The sequence below is a fragment of the Myotis davidii genome, unplaced genomic scaffold (assembly GCF_000327345.1).
Source record: "Myotis davidii unplaced genomic scaffold, ASM32734v1 scaffold32, whole genome shotgun sequence".
Taxonomy (NCBI): Eukaryota; Metazoa; Chordata; class Mammalia; order Chiroptera; family Vespertilionidae; genus Myotis; species Myotis davidii.
Window position 1 is genome coordinate 6845586 of NW_006286587.1, and position 17969 is coordinate 6863554.

General features: G+C 39.6%; 1 protein-coding gene across 4 annotated transcripts in view; it reads left to right on the plus strand.

Annotated features, from left to right (window-relative positions):
- The window catches only part of SNAP25 (synaptosome associated protein 25kDa), a 79472-nt gene extending 62818 nt beyond the window's left edge, over positions 1 to 16654 (plus strand). For 3 of the 4 annotated variants that reach the window (XM_006758087.2, XM_015560276.1, XM_006758086.2), the window contains 4 exons: positions 3085 to 3202; positions 6850 to 6975; positions 9622 to 9766; positions 15374 to 16654. In XM_006758087.2, coding sequence (XP_006758150.1) covers positions 3085 to 3202; positions 6850 to 6975; positions 9622 to 9766; positions 15374 to 15442 — 458 coding nt within the window. In that variant the 3' untranslated portion in view covers positions 15443 to 16654. Of the gene's footprint in view, positions 1 to 2802; positions 2921 to 3084; positions 3203 to 6849; positions 6976 to 9621; positions 9767 to 15373 lie in introns of all 4 variants that reach the window. The other variant, XM_006758088.2, reaches the window with a different exon arrangement.
- The last annotated feature ends 1315 nt before the right edge of the window (positions 16655 to 17969 follow it).

The window sequence follows — 17969 nt, forward strand, 5'->3', positions numbered from 1 at the left end:
TGGTTTCCATATGCTCATCAATGCAAAATGAAAATCACACAGGCAGCATCTATCTTCTAACTGGGTATACTCATGAAGGCTTGCATACTGGCCAATAGCATTTATAGTTTGCTGTTCTTCCACCATTTCTGATCAGGTAGAGGGTTCTAAAGGCCCCATAATGCCTTACTTAAGTAAGATTAGTAGAACAGATGTCTAAACTTGGATCCCTGAGTATCCTGCCATCGGTGGATCCATCACAAATCACCAGTCATCCAAACATGACAGAAGAAAGTTCAAGTTCTTGCCCCAACAAGTGTTATCTAAATAGTGTTATCTCCTGGAATACCTCTTCTGACCCAAAATGTTATTCTCCTCCCCAGCTACAAGAATAAAGAGAAACAAGCCAGAAAGCAAACTTAGGGAGGAAAGGAGCAGTCAGCCCTGGACAATGCATTGCACCAGCTCCCGAGATGCTGCTGTGCCCCTCAGGATGGAGTGAGGATATCAGTTATTTTCAAGCATTTCCCTAGAAATGTCTTCATAGAAAGTATTAGTGTGCTATGAAGTCACAATACGGCTAACATATCCAGAAATATAATTCAGTACACCCTAAAAATTAATATTAGAATCATCTGTGAGAAAATGGTTTCATAATATTTTTAAATGAAGTGTTTGACTTAACAATTGTGTATAAAGATATACTCAACCAATATAGCTAGTTATAAAATAGTTTTCTGAATCAACTTTTCTGAAAGCATTTCAGAATCCTCTCTTAGCTATGCACCTTGCCGAGCAAGTCAGCAGCCATGGCAGGACCCAGCTCTCAGAATATGGATTTGGACCCACTTGTTTTTATCTTTATTTTGAATTATTTACTTCGGAAGCCCAATGCTGGTGGACCAATTTTTCTGTTATCTCCCAACCCCAGAAGGCACAACGAGTGGGGCTCCTGAAATAGAGTCAGAGAGTTAATATTTTGATCAAGAGCAAATACAAATCTGTATGTACTTCAGCTGTCATTAATTGAGTCCAATAGGCTTTTTCCCCTCTGAGCCCAGACTCTCCTTCAATCTCATCTCAACCCGGCATACCAGGAAGCCATTAGCAAGTATCCCATTGGGACTTAGTACCCCTGTTTTCATCTGAACTTAACATGGCTTTTCTTTTGATGATGCTGATTGGTTCCCCCTCATCAATCTTTTCATTTATTAATTTGATCTACAAACTAATTTATTGCATTTTTTAAAGGAAATTGGAATGAATTCTTTTAAACAGTACAAAATCTTCTGGGATGTACATAATTGCTTTTCTTTTTGAACTTTTTTTTTTAGGATTTTCTTAAAGACCTTCTTACTATATCTATATTTATTCAGCAAAAGGTCGCCAGTACTACACTGTTATTCTTCCAACTATTCAATGCTGAAGAACATTGAAATTTTGTTTTTATTGGTCATGTGAAAAGCATAGCAGAAACAGCACATCCCTAATCATCTGAATTCTGTTCTTCAACCTCACAAAAGAGAAAACAACAGGCTCTTGTTTTCCAAATGGACAGTCTCCCCAGTTTGGGTCACTAATGAACCTTTGTTTTTCAGGATGATAATTCCACTGTACCATTTAATGTGAAATTGTTTTTAAGTGAGTATTTATGCCTATAGACCAGAAATGTATTTATCAGTTTAATTCTAATCCTGCCCTTATTCCCGGAAGCATAGGCATGCTTGCATGCAAGTATAGATGAAAAGAGGAAAGGAAGGATAATTAGGTTTTGTAATTGGACAACCAATTTCTGCCTTCCTGTAATGGTCTTAAAAGCTGTTTTAAAAATCTTTTCATTGAATTTGTAGTTGACTCAATTTGGTGACACAATTTTTGAAAAATTAACCAAGTTCGTGTATGTAACTCTGGCAACCTAGGAGCACAATTCGCTTCCATGGCTATTGATCTATGTCTCTCGTACACCAAGGTCAGTTTTGCTGGCAGCGATGACTCAGTACTGTTCTATGTTCCCATCCATCACTCCTCCAAAGACTCATGCACTCATCTTCCCTGCTTTCTGCCGGCAATGGGATCTAGCATGTCCCCCATGGTAGAGAAAGGGAGATCAGGGGGCAGAGATGTAAAATGCCTTCCAAAGCCTTAATAGCAAGTAAGTCATAGGATGAGAGGATGAATTGAAATGTCCCAGTACTTGTAACGTTGTGTGCTGATGGTGCCGTTTTTATATCTTCTGTGAATTGCTATGAATTAAGTATTCAAAACTGAGAGCTGCCCATGTGCTGCCTTTGGCTAGATGGCCACTGCTGGGGGGTGGGGGGATCTGTAAACTATTGCTAATTATCACTTTAGTTATTATTTTCCCCAAAGAAAAAAGATGGATCCTACTTCCTAACCTTATTTGGTTGAGGATGCTTAAAATCAAGATAGAGACATTTTTAAGGTTGAAACAAATACTTTGTCTAGTAGCAATAAACCTGAATGCCTAACATAACACCGTTTTTCATTCTCTTGGATTTCACTGGCATCTGAGTAAGTGAATCGCTGTGTTTTTTCTCCTGGATATTCAGAATCAAACAGGCCTACCTACCCCATCCTGTCATGTCTGAATTGCAAACTATTTTGAGCATTCTTTTTGTTCGTTTCCTTCCACCCATGCCTGTGTAGGGCAGCCTGAAACAGTCGACAGCAATGCATCCTCTCAGACAATGCATTGTAATATCTTTCTCTTTCAAATTCTGTTTCACGTAGTCATTTCTCATGTTGTGTTGGAAACCCCCCCAAAAAATTCATTCCACACTGTCATCCCTTTGTCCTAACCAGAACAACTCGATCGTGTCGAAGAAGGCATGAACCATATCAACCAAGACATGAAGGAGGCCGAGAAAAATTTAAAAGATTTAGGGAAATGCTGTGGCCTTTTCATATGTCCTTGTAACAAGTAGGTACTGGGTACCAGCTCTAATCTGTGGCGTCCAGTTTTTCTTTCTTTCTTTCTTTTCCTTTTTTTAATGTCAAAGTGAATGTCTGAAGTTTTGTCTTTTTTTTCTTTGTCCTTTTCCATCTGCTTCATTCTGTGGGGATAAAATACTTGTATTTAATCAGAACAACTGGAACGCATTGAGGAAGGGATGGACCAAATCAATAAGGACATGAAAGAAGCAGAAAAGAATTTGACGGACCTAGGAAAATTCTGCGGGCTTTGTGTGTGTCCCTGTAACAAGTAGGTGCTGCCTGCCTGCCTGAAGCTTTGGTTTCCCAAGGCCCATCTCCAAGCCTTGACAAGCTCATTCCCGCCAGGCACAAAGGCAGGATGAGCATGTGGCATGCAGAACAGATCAATACCGTCTCCAATGCATTCATCTCATAGCCTAGATGATATTAGTGGGAGTTACTGTCTATGCATTAAAAATCAGGCATACTACAGTGAAAGCTTCACTGTCAGCAACTTTTATAGACGAACATTTCAACATTTTCCAGAAAGTGTACTTTGACACAGAGACTAGCCTCAAGAAAGAGACACCCAATGAATTTTCTTTTCTCCCGACCCCAAAAGCCAAAATTGCAGATTTAGCATAGACTGGAGATAAATTTGGAGAAGAGACGCACATAAATCAAGGATTGATTTTTCAGAAGCAAGCGACAGGTAATTTGGCCCAAGTGAGCATTCTGTAAATTAGTCTATGACAATGATTCACCCTTTCAACTGTCCACCAGTTGCCAAACCTGATCAGCAATTAGACAAGAGATGCCACAGTTATATTCAAGGCAGAGGCGAGGAGCCCTTCAGCAAGAAGTGCTCAAGCCTTACCCAAATTGGACCCATCCCTCCCAAATTCCTCCTCTTGGAAGATCTACCTGTACACTGGCCAAAATGTTGAAATGTGTAGATTTTGCATGCACAACATCACAAAACATTCAACTGTTCTCAAGGTTCTGCAACGCTTTTTTGGAATGTAGCAGAAATGTGACATGTGGTTATAAAGGTTTGCAACAGAAGGAACCTGAAAATGAGGGTTCTGGAAGATAGTTTCATTTGACTAGCAGTGGGAAAAAATGCATGAGTGGGTTGTCCAACATGCATTTGGAAAATTAAACCCATTACCTGATCTCCCTCACCCCTCCCATTTCCCTTTGAACAGAAACCTTTTTTCCTAAAAACTCTCCTGGTCCTAACTTTTAGAATAGAAATCGATGTCATTTCTAGCTGATTATATGACCATTCACATCCTTTAAACTTTGAGGCTGATTTAAAATATCCCACTTCCTGTTTAGGAGGGGGAGGGGCTCGATTTACAAATAATTTCAAAACTTTTTTTAAAAAGAGAACGATTTACAGTAAAGCCTGATTAACTGGAATCTAGCTAACTGGAACCCTCAGATGTATTTATATTTTTGCTTCCTTCCATTTCTGGCAAAAAGAGACAAATGAACAAATTGGGGGGAGGGGGGCGGGGGGAGGGAGAAATCACATCAGGGATTGTAAATGGGCAATCTAGGTAATTTGGATTCTCACACTCAGTCTCCATTCTATAACCTCCACATCTAAGAAGACCAAACAATGAGTTGATTGATCTTCAGAGTAAAGGCCATCAGATACATCAAGTGAAAGCATAATCAATAAAAGATTCAATCACGTTCACTACCCTAAGACAAAGACAGGAAAGTGGCTCAAGAATCCAACTGATAATCAACAATCACCCCTGAAACAAAATTTTCCTCCATGGCCTACTGTTAATGATGAAAGTTAATATAATTCACCAAAATGACTCATTTCAAAGCATTCCAGTTAGTCAAGATTTAACTGTATAGTCTTTAGTGGCTACTTGCCACCAGGTGAGATTTACACCTGTTTTGTGATAATTGCAAAAGATACATTTTTCCCATTTATCAACTAACTGTGTGTGGAGAAAGGGTGGAGGCAGGCCCCCACCCCCAGGATGTATTCTAATGTTTGAATGAGATGATGGCCCCTGTGAATTCCACATATTAGTTGGCACCAATTCCTTATTGCACAAGAGACCCTCACTGAGCTTCAAAGCTTGACCGAAGTGTTCCCTATTGTGTGTAAATAATGCTGTAAAAACCATGTGTCACAATGCAGTGTCTGGTGGTGCCCTGGACTCTCTGGGGGCTTCGCCCTGTCTCGGCATGTTTCGAAGGATTATGATAGATGTACGGCAGTTATGTGAGTCTATGTGCAGCATTGTGAGTGCAGTGATTTGCCTTCTTTCAGAAACGCAAACCTTCCTACCCTCTTGACTTTGCCAAAGATGGTAAAACAGACATTTACATAGCAGAAAACATCACCAGGTCCATGTAACTTCTTTTAATGTGAGGAAGGAGGAGATAGGGAGTGGGGGGAAAAACAAAACCAGATGCTAAGCTCCATTAAATTAGTTTTTGCATCCTGTCCCACTGAGTGGGCCCACGGTTCTTTAGCGCAGTAAATTTTGACTGCTCTAAGGGCTCTACACTAGATTGTGGGAGCTACTGAGGGTTCATTTGTATGGTTTTCTAATTTGTCTCCAGGGTTGTTTGATCCCCAATCTGCAAATATTAATATTAGAGCTACAGATGGCTGTGGTTCTCTGAAGTAAAAACGAGGGGTGGGGGGTTAAATATCTTTAATAGAAATTGTGAAAATGGGACCAAAGGAAGTTCTTTTATTTTTTTGGACTAAAAAGTGTGGTTTCTACTATGCAAAGAACCTAAAAACATCTTTGATTGCCTTAAATAACAACACACCCACCAAAATATGCTGCACATGTTCCTATTGGGCACAACAGGTATGCCTGGATTTTAAGTTTCTCTCCAAGGCAGCTCAGTGAAATATGGCCCATGGAGGCCACCCTAGTTCCAGACCACTCCCCCTGCCACATCCCAGGATAGTTTGAAGTAGGAGTTTGTACTCACTCCCACCCTGCCCTTGAGCCCGACAAAGAAGCTATTGAAACTGCGTTTCAAATCCTCATGAAGGCTATTACTGCCCTGCTAGTGCCTTTTTCGAGAATGGTCAACTTCTGGAGTAGTTTGGCTTAAATGAGAATGCTTCACTTTCTACTCATGCCTGTAGCTGGTGCATGAAGAAGACGTAGAGGGATTTCCCTTTTTGGTGCTAGATGGCTTGTTCTCTCTTCTATTTTCCTGCATTCATTTCACTACGCCTCTTTTACTTTTTGTCTCTGTGGACAAAGGTTTGTACATCAACTCTGGATGTATGGTGACTGTTTGGAAGTACCGATATATTATCTAATTCAGATCATGCTAGAGGCAACTCAGAGACCGTCACCCTTGGCCAACCACCAATCCTTTATGTCCTTCATGCAGAGTTGGAATGGTTAGTTCCGCACATGTGTTGGGGGTGGGGAGGGGGGGAGAAATTAAACGGAATTCTGCATGATAGTGTGTAAAAACTTGGTTGAGTATGTTCTTCTTGATGACAGTGTGTTGCTGTGGTGTGATGTACACACTCTACTTGGCAGTCTTGTTTTGTGTCTGTCTGCCAGTATGTTTTCCTGTGTGTTTTGTGTCTCAAAATATAACCATGTCACTGAAATAGAACTGAATGCCCTCCAGCTACCTTAATCCTTGTCTTAAATCTAACTAAACTGCCAAAACAAGAACAAATTGCGGGCAAAGGTTACAGTCTTGACAATTGCAATTGACTCAATTGGACATGAAATGCTGAGTAGCTGAGGCATGGTGGTGGCCAACTGTTTGGGTCCATATTATGATATATCGGTATTCTCTAATGCCTCAACTTAAAACTCATTCGCTTGGTTCGGTTCTTGGCTTGAAGAGATAACCGTTGCTGTGAGCTTGACGTTCCACCATCTTGCCTTGTCACTCACCCTCTTTTTTGCATAGGCTTAAGTCAAGTGATGCTTACAAAAAAGCCTGGGGCAACAATCAGGATGGAGTGGTGGCCAGCCAGCCTGCTCGTGTGGTGGACGAACGGGAGCAGATGGCCATTAGCGGTGGCTTTATCCGCAGGTGAGCCTTGCACAACCAACTCTGTAACAGTTGTCTATTTATGAGTAACAAACAACCCCAAACTGAATGGTTCTTTAAGCAACACCCATTTTATTACTTATGAATCCGTATGTTGGTTGGGTATTTCTTCAAGAGCCTAGGTTCATTCATTATAGGCAACTGGGTGTGGAATGATGCAACATAGCCCACTCGTTTGTTTGCAGCTGTCAACACCTGCTAGGGTTGGCAGGGGGTGTCAGCAGAGTGCCTCTGCACTCATGTCATCTCTCCAGCAGAACAGCTCAGGCATCTTACATGGTGGTGAAAGCATTTTAAGGGGCAGGCTCCAATTCACAAGCACTTATCAAGCCTTTACTTGGGTCATATTTGCCAAAGTCTCTCCAGACAGAGCAAGTCACATGATCACATGAGCAGCAAACAGGCACCTCATTCCATGAGTTTAATTGAACAGAGCTTATTAAAGAGGTTGGTTACAGCGGTGTGGACGGGGTTAATGACAAATAATGGTAAAGCACTTATGGATTAGCAATAGCAGGAAGAGTCCTGACAGGACAGAAGAGAGCTGTTACCAGAACCCAACAAGAGAGAGAGCTGTGGGTAGAGAAATGCAGCCATTGCCAGGCAATAGATGTGCCAACCCCTCCCTCCTCTTGCCTTCCAGTCACTCACTGGTCATTTGCAAAGCACTCTGAAAGTCAGAAGGTGAGAAAACCTGGGTGATACCCTTGTAGAGAGGTCAGCCACTTTGGGCAGAGAGAAACAGTCAGGGAACAGATCTGGGCAAAGAGACAATAATGAGCATACCTGGCTTAATCATTTCCTTTGAGATCTGGAAGCAAAAGCCAACTTAAATATCAATTTTTAAAAATCTTAAATTACACAGATCTGCCAATTACACAGAACTCAGCTTTCAGGAGACCAGAAAACAAATACAGTAACAAATATTCCAGGTGTTGAAAAGAAAAAAACAAAACGATCTCTTTTTATAGGCTACTACACCAGGACTCAGCAGCAACTAGGGTAGTTGCTTGTACAGTTATCTTCACCCAGGCCACTAATGTTGCCCACCAGTAACCCAGGTTCAAGTGACAGGTCACTCTCACTTAGGTACAAGGTCTAGATATCTACCTAGAGCCTCACAGGTGACAATTCTATTCCTGTTTCTCCCTGCTCCCAGGGAAACTAGATGGAGGTCTCAGGCCTGGCTGCATATTAGAATGACTGAAGGAGATTTTTTTTTTTAAATACAAGTGCCTGGCTGAAACCCGTTGGGCTCAGTGGATGGAGCGTCGGCCTGCGGACTGAGGGGTCCCGGGTTCGATTCTGGTCAAAGGCGTGTGCTTGGGTTGCGGGCGCATCCCCAGTGGGAGATGTGCAGGAGGCGGCGGATCGATGTTTCTCTCTCGTCGATGTTCCTAACTCTCTATCTCTCTCCCTTCCTCTCTGTGGAAAATCAATAAAATATATTAAAAAAAAAATACAAGTGCCTGGACAAAATCCACACCAATTGAATCAGAAGCTCTAGAAATGGGAACCAGGCATCTGCAGGTTTTTAGAAAATGCCCAATCAGGGCTGAGAACACTGAACAAGGAAGTACTAATATGCCTTAGCTGTTGATGATCATTTAAATAAGCTTCTCTTCTAAAAAAGCTAGGAAGTCCGCCCTTTCATTTTCTCTGGACTAGGTTGCTTTCAAACACTTAGCAGGCTAGTCTGCATTGGGGGTTATTATGGGGGGAGGATTTAAGCCCTCTGATCATTTTTAGCCCATCACCATCTGTACTGGGAAAATGTTATTTAGCCAGAATATTCTGGAGTAAGTACCTACCATTTGCAATAAAGAGTTACTGTTTCACTGCTTTTTCACTCTCAAGCTGAGCTATAGAAAAAAAGAAATGGCAAGATGGTAAGGCACTTTGAGAACCTACTCATTTCTCCCCACTCAAACTGGAACAAAACCTTTTAGCACAGTTGTTTTCGCTTGAAATCATCCATTCACAACGCCACCAAAAAACCCATAGCATTGAAATCTGAGCAAATAAAAGTCATCTTGAACAAGTAGTTCCCGGTGGAGTTCTGGGGAGCAAGTGGGATTAAGGGGCAGATTGAAATGAACATTATGTTGGTCCCAAATAGGGAAGAAGATGAGCAGAGGAATTTACTGATTTCACACAATGAGCTTTTCTCTCATTTTGAATTTGACTCTTGGAGATTTGGGTTGACATTTCAGAAAGAAAAATATAGTTTCTAACTAGTTCCATCTTCATTCTCTGACCAAGAAACATCCCAACTAAAAATAATTTTCTTTTTTAAAGATGAAAATTGGGGTAAATATTTGAAGGGAGAAAATAATGTGTTGGTGGAAATTTAACAGGTAATCTATTTAATAATCGAAATTCTTTAAAAATGGAAATTCGAGGGTTTAAAATGCATTTTAAAATTGTTTTCTAAAACAATAAAATAAATAAAAATTTCTTTCTAATGTATAAAAGCTAAATCATGTTATATTGAATGGAGATTTCAGGTAGATAAGATTGATATCTAGAGGTTGATAGATTTTTTTCCTAAGGTTTGGATCCTTGATATTCAAGGTGTTGTTTTTTTTCTCATCCTTAACCCACTAAAAATTGCTGTTTCACTCCCAGGGTAACAAATGATGCCCGAGAAAATGAAATGGATGAAAACCTGGAGCAGGTGAGCGGCATCATTGGAAACCTCCGTCACATGGCCTTGGATATGGGCAATGAAATTGATACACAGAATCGCCAGATCGACAGGATCATGGAGAAGGTAAGCATGTGGCAGTCAGCAAGTTTCCATTGTTCATTACTTCTGAACTAAACACTGAGAAAGTGTGAAGGGCATAATGAGACCTTCAAACCATGGCACTGGATTCAGACACACTGGTAGACAAAAATTCAGCAACAGATAAGTAAGTAGAAGATAGAATTTAATCTAGCAGATATTCCTCAGGGCACCTCTATTTCCAGCAGTGTGCTCAGCATCACAGAACATATAAAGATGAGAAAGATACCATCCATCTGCCAAGAAACTCACAGCCAAGGAGAGGCGGTTAGCCTCCAGATGAATTTACTGCCACAGAAAATGTAATTCTCTGAGAGCGCCACACATAAAATGCTAAGAAGGTTAGATGAAGGAAGATTTCCAGGTTCAGAGGATGGGAAAATCTGGGAAAAAAAAGAATTGAACTTGAACTGAGTTTTAAAGGATGTTTAGGAACTAGTCAGTGGATATGATTCAGGAATAAAATCAGGAAATGAGGAAAAGAGTAATTATTTTAGTTTAGGCAGAAGATGAATATAAGCTTTGATTTTTATAAATGCCAAAGTTTTAATGATAGTTCTAAAAGGCTCAGATTCCATTTCCAGTCCAACAATAAACATGTCCAGATTTCAAAGTGAGGAACATAATGTGACAAGATTGAATTCACACAAGGATACCAGATATGGCTCTGTGACTGAGCCCATAGGGTCACCAAGAGGCTTAAGGAAGAGTGGCAAGAGTAGAATTGGAAGGGGTGGGTCTGGAGGCTTGAGATTAGAAGGGAAGAGAAAGAAACACTGGAAAGCCTTTATAAAAAGGACACCAAAACCTAATATTCCACATTATATAAATCTGACATTGTTTCTATATCCTTGTATTTCAACCCTCCCCAATCAGTAGAATCTTGATTAATGCTTAAAATCTCTTAAAATATCCAAATTCAAAAGAAAAAAATAGACACATGATAGGTTTAATCATAATTGTGTGTCAATTCTAGTGGGCTGATCTTAAAATGCATAAGTTTATTCCCTGGAAGATATTGAAGTTTTCCACCCGAGCCCCTGAATTTCCCTGTAACAAGTCATTCTACTTTGATGAACAGAGAAGGATGTTTTTGAGATCTCTTGACTCATAAGGCTAAATACTCAGTTTCTTACTACCCAAGCAGTCTCCACTGATTTGAAAAAGGAATGAGTAGACATAAAGGAAACACTTTGCCTTGTTGTATTCTAAGGGCTCCATACTGAAAGTATCTGACTGCATAATATTTTGCCTGATCAATATTGAGCTACACAAATGTCAGTGCTGGTTGGCAAAATGCTTGTGCTTTACTTACTTTTCAAGTCATGACATATTTACCATTGTTTAGAGCCTTTGATATGCTGAAGCTTTTAAGGCTGAGCAAATCAATAGATTTTAGAATGATATTGAGAGCTTCAAAAAGCACTGGAGCTAACACAAACTGACCTAACCCATTATGGCCCAGAAAAATAAACTAAGAAGTAATTGCTGAACTACCTTCCAACAGAAAAATGATTTGAAAAAACAAGTAGTTCACTCAAAGATGTAGGGGGATAATGTATCTCTAACTCAATTAGCGTTCCAGAGGAGAACTTATACTAAGAGAGAGGGGTCAACCTTTATGGATAGAATTGGACTTGAAGCAAGAAAAAGTGTTCCTGGAAAGGCAAGTGGCACTTTAATTCTGCCACTTTGCAATTCTAGCTTTATTCTTCTGGGAAACCCTGTCATTCTGGGCCCAATTTACCACAAGGACAAAGACATATGAAGCTACATGGTTTAATCCAAAGTCACAATGGGAAATAGCCATTATGGTTTGTAGTGTTCCTTGAATGCTGAATTGCTTAAGAAGTGGGGAGGGGTCTAGTTGCCTTTGAATAACTAGCTCCCTCCCCCCACCACCACCACCCCTACTAATTACCATCTGGACATGACTTAGTTAGAACCCACTTTAACCTAGCATGGCCCTCAAATGATACATGTTATATGAGCTTCACAATTATTAACAGACTTTCACCTTCTCATGTATGTTTGCACTTCTGTTAATAGGAAATGTTGTGCAAAGGTCTCTCCCATAACTAAGATTAAATTAAAATCACATGGTAGAAGTAAAGAGAATTTTATGATGTCTCTCTCATATTCTCTCATGACCCCAACAACAGCCTTCATTCAATTCCATCAGTAATGATCCTTTCTTATCATCTGGATTAATAATGAAATTTTGGGAGTTCAAAACAAAGTAATATTCACTATATCCCCAAGGACGGTCAAGAAATTACTTTGCCTTTTTAAAAAACCTTGCTTTCTAATTTAGGATATTTATATATGCAGGTAGGCAAAAGTAGGTTTACAGTCATTTGTATGGAAAGTAATACAATAATAAATACTACAAGAATAAACTGTTTTGTGAACTCACAACTGTAAACCTACTTTTGCCCACTCTTGTTTATTATAAGGTTAAAAAGGTACCATTTGCCGGAACCGGTTTGGCTCAGTGGATAGAGCGTCGGCCTGCGGGCTGAAAGGTCCCAGGTTCGATTCTGATCAAGGGAATGTACCTTGGTTGTGGGCACATCCCCAGTAGGAGATGTGCAGGAGGCAGCAGATTGATGTTTCTCTCTCATCGATGTTTCTAACTATCTCTCTCCCTTCCTCTCTGTAAAAAATCAATAAAATATATATTTTTTAAAAAGGTACCATTCTTTCAGAAAACTAAAATAGGGCAAGATTATATCAGATATTTTATGGAGTTGTTGCCAAGGAAAAAACTTATAGATATTCAAACTTCAGTTTACAGTTATCAGTGAGCCATAGCCAGTCTGGCTCAGTGGATAGAGCATCAGCCTGGAGACTGAAGGGCCCCAGGTTCGATTACGTTAAGGGTACATGCTCGGGTTGCAGGCTTGATCCCCAGTAGGGGGCTTGCAGGAGACAGCTGATCAATGATTCCCTCTCATCATTGATTTTTCTACCTCTCTCTCCCTCTCCCTCTCCCTTCCTCTCTGAAATCAATAAAAATATATTTTAAAAAATAAATAAATAAAGTTGTCAGTGATAGAAGTCACACCCAGTGAAATATAGTGAGGCTGCCTTAGCACTCCTCAGATTCTCCTATCAACTAGCAAACATGGTGTTTGAAAACTAAGATCTTGGGTTCAACAGAGTTTTCCTGCTTTGTCACCTGGTCTTCTCATCTGAAAGATAATAATAGTTCAAACCTGGGATCAGAACTGACTGCCATGATGGGTAATGAGCCTCCAGTTCTGCTAGTCTCAGCTGTGGCCTAAAAACTACCTGCCATGGTCTGAAGTCGAGATTTCCAGAGTGTTCAGAAGGGTGGGCTAAATAGCGCCTTCTAATGCTCTTACTGGCTTTCCAGTGGGCATCTTGGCTTTCCCACAAAGGCAAATCTTGGGCATGCCAGCAAGTTCAGGATCTTCTAAATAGAAATATGAAGATGAATGGGCTGGATTCCATAAACACAGTTCTAAAGCATCTATAATAATAAAAGCAAAATATGCTAATTAGACCGGACAGCCGAACAACCTTCCGGACAACCTTCTGGATGAAGCTGGGGCTGAGGGGACTGAGCCCCTCGCATGAATTTTGTGCATTGGGCCTCTAGTATAAATAGAAAAACACAGGGGCATTCTCCAAATACCAGGAAGACACCTAAGAGAAGTTTATCTCAGGATTTTTTTGGAAAAAGTACTACTTCTGTTACACCAATAATAAAATGGTTTCCTTTGTGTCAGATATCATATGGGCTGGAATATTGATATGTTTCAGAAAGAATTAAGTGGAATTCAGATGCTCATTGAACACAGGTCTGTTCCAGCTCCTTCCAAATCCTTTGAAGATATCCAGAGTGGCCTTGCGCTCTACTTCAAATTATCCTCTTGCCCCACCGTGTGAAGCTCACTGGTGCATTTTTAATGCAAGAGGTCCTAGAACATTTGCCTCCAGAAATGCTACCTATTTTGAAATGGATAATTTTTTTTTCATTTGAGCTTTTCTCAGAGTTCAGGCTGGGAAAAATAGCTTAATTCAACCTGCAGAAGCATTGCATATTGGTCTGAGCCTGTAATTTTCCTTTGCATCCAAGTGTCATTGTTTCTGATAGGATTTGTAGCTGAAGAAAGAAGATTTGAGAGCCAAGTAAAATAGGAGAGAATATCATTTTCCAAAAATATGAGTCTATAGATCAAAACAATCAAGCAAAATTAATGCTCTCACTTGTTTTGAAAGTCAACTCTTGATAATCCAAACATATGGTAGGGAATCATTGCCAGATAATTCAGAGTTATGAATAACCTAGAAATATTTATATTTCCACTCACAAACTGCTATTTGAATATGGATAACTCTAGTGTCCTAGGAATTCACAATTAAACTGAATAAAGAAGACCCAATTTGATAGAAATTGGAACTCACCAAACACAGTAGTAGATGCAAAACCAGTAATCATTGAATAAATACTGTTGATAGAAAAACAGGTCAGTTTTCCTGGAATCTTTGTCTTTGCTTCTACTTCCTGCCTCATATGTTTCTCAGTGATGTTAGAAATAATTTATTTTCTGGTGTTTAAAGGTCGAGTTTGGTAGCAGCCCTGGGTTTCATTCTGTTTGCTCAGCAAAGCTAACTCAAGCAGTGAGGAGATTTATCTAGGTACCAGATTATGGTAAATGTATCCATTTTTAAACAATTATCAAACTCATAGGAGTGAATCTTCAGAAATAGGGATGGAAAGTTATTAAACATCTCAAAAGCAAGCCAAATTTTCACCCAATAACAATAATAGCAAGGTAAGCTATATCGAGCACTTAATTCGTGCAAAACCTTGTTCTAAGCACACTATGTGTATAAATGCAGTTCGTCCTCACAGCAAACCTAAGACGTAAAATGAGCAACATAGTGATAGGCAGTGTGGGTTCAGACTCTAGGCTGCTTGCATTTGACTCTGGTGTCCACATTTAAGGGGACTTATGACTTTAGACAAACTGCCTATATCTTCTCTTCCTGGTTTTCTCACTTGGAAAAAGGAGCTAATAACAATACTGTATACACCTCATAGATGATGTCAGTCTCGATGTTACCAAAATTGGATGCATGAAACATAGTTGACACTCATTCTCATTAGCTGTAGTCTTTATTGCCCCCTGGCTTAAAGATGAGAAAGCTGAGGCCCCATCATGTTAAGTAATTTACTCAAAGTGACACTACTAATAAATTATCCATGATTTGAACCCAACAACACTAGTGGTAGTAATTCAACTCAATCCAACAGATGTGACTGCCTACCGTAGAAGTCATCGGGTGCCATTTCAGGAGAGGAAAATAAATGATATAACTCTGTCTTCAAAAGGACACTCTCTGGTGGGGAAAACAGTCATGAGACCTAAGATCAAGTTTCCATGATCATGTCCATTTACAGTCATAAGCAATGACTGGGAACACAAACAAAGGGATCGTCAATTCTGATTGAAGTTTCAAGATGCCTTCACCCAAAAGGGGGCATTTGAACTAGACCCACAAGGATGAATGAAATGTTCATGGGTAACCTCAATTTTCTTTTCTTTCTCTTTTTCCCAGGCTGATTCCAACAAAACCAGAATTGATGAGGCCAACCAACGTGCAACAAAGATGCTGGGGAGCGGTTAAATGTGCCCACCTGTGTTCTCTTCCAAATGCTGTCGGGCAAGATAGCACCTTCATGCTTTTCTCATGGTATTACCTAGTAGGTCTACATACATACACACACCAGTCCATCTCCATTGTAAATGTTGTCTTGTGTCATCCATCAACTTCCCAAAACTATTGTGTCTTTTGTTCTTTCTGAGTCTCTCTCTTTCCAAAGGTTGTATATAGTGGTCATTTGGTGGCTCTAACTCCCAATGTAAGATGTCTTGGGTTTCATTTTTCTTTTTTTCTCCTCAGTGGCGTTTGCTGAATGACAACAATTAAGGAATGCTCAATGTGCTGTTGATTCTTTCAATACAGAGTATTGTTCTTGTAAAACTGTGACATTCCACAGAGCTACTGCCACGGTCCTTTCTTTGGGTGTTGGGCTCTGAAACTCTCAAAATTTGCTGTCTTTGGTTCCTCCTGGCTGTCATCTGTCTTTATGATTTCACGATTAGACAAATGTGGAATTACATAACAGGCATTGCACTAAAAGTGATGTGATTTATGCATTTATGCATGAGAACTAAATAGAGTTTAGATTCCTACTTAATAAAATCTTTCCATGACAGTAGCATACTGATGAAAACACACACACACATGCAACAACAGCAACAACAAAACAGCAAAGCATGTTCAGTATCGAGACTGTCAAGATTAATTTATACCAGCAAAACTGCAGTAGTGTCACTTTCTTTCTGTCAATATAGAGACTTATTAATCATCATCATCCTTTTTAAAAAAAGAATTTTTTAAAAAGATGAATTTGACACACTCACCATTTTATCATTTCCGGCAAAATAAACATTTGGCTGAAACTATGTCAAATGATTGTAATATAGGGTTTGTTTTCTGCTTTTGAAGGCTGTGTTTTGGAGAAAGCAATCTTGCTGTGAAACAGTGTGGAGATGTAAATTTTATAAGGCTGACTCTTACTAATCACTGTTTTCCCTGTGACTTGTTATCAGTACAGTTCTCTGTTGCTTAATCTAGAGCTATGCACACCAAATTGCTGAGATGTTTAGTAGCTGATAAACCTTTAAAAAATAATATAAATGAATGAAATATAAACTGTGAGATAAATATCATTACAGCATGTAATATTAAATTCCTTCTGTCTCCTCTGTCAGTTTGTGAAGTGATTGACATTTTGTAGCTAGTTTAAAATTATTAAAAATTATAGACACCAAATGTCTGCTTTCACTTCTTCATGGACCCCATCTGACTTTGCACTCACACAGGAAGAGGAGACCTGGCTCCCCTGTCCGATTGCTCCTAAGAAGCCAATTCTGTGTGCTGAGGACACTGGAAGGAAAAAACAAACGCGTCTCCTTTAGATACAATTTCAATGGCAGTTGGAATGTGGTTTGATTTTTATCATCTTTTTCAGAAATCCATGTGTGTAGATTCAGTGTTGGCTGTGGGAGGATATATAGTTTTCCAGAAAACAGAAAAAAGAATGGAAAAAAATCTGCAGTGCTCAGACTTGGCCCTACATAGATTTAGGTATATTAGTTGTCAATCAACTCTTACTCTTCCTTCCTCCACCCAATATACTCCCACCAAAATTGAGCCCTCCACAACCACCACCACTGCTGCCCCAACTTTTTAACAGCTTTTTGACCTACGATACAGGTCACCTATTTAAAGTATATTATTCAATGGTGTTTAGTATACTCAGAGTTGTACAGTCTAAGTTTAGAATAATGTCATCCCAAAAAGAAAACTGATTCCTATTAGCCATCACTCCCATCCCACTTTCCCCAGCCATAGGCAACCACTACTTTATGTTCTGTCTCTATAGATTTGCCTATTTTGAACATTTCATATAATGGAATTAGACAATATGTGATCCTTTGTGACCAGCTTCTTATATTTAGCATAATGTTTTCAAGTTCATCCACGTTGAAACATATAACAGAGCTTCATTCCTTTTTATGGCCAAATAATATTATATGGAAAATACATTTATTTATCCATTCATCCATCAATGGACATTGGGATTACTTTTGCTTTTTGGCTATTATGAATTGCGCTGCTATGAACACTCATATATATAAGTTTTTGTGTGGACATGTGTTTTCAATTTTCTTAGCATCACTATCATTTTTCCTACCATCATTGTCTCTACTACCAACACTTCCACCAGCATCACCATTACCTGTAGTACCTGTACCTCCACCATAATCACTGCCTCGACTACCACCACCTTCACCTTTCTTCTGCCTCTTGCTACCTTTCCATCTTAAATAGCACCTCCACCACCTCCACCTTTATCACTGCTACCTTCCCAATTACCATTATCACCTTCATCACCACCATTGCCTCCACCTCCATCTCTTTCACCACCTTCACGAACACCACCATTACCTCCCTTGCCTTATCGTCTGAGTAATTAAAATCCCACACTGGATACAAGAAAGGTAAGATATGTGCATTTTGCTTGGAGATCCATCACATAATTCATTCTGAAGCATATTTCTTTGATAATTGAGTTCATTCAACT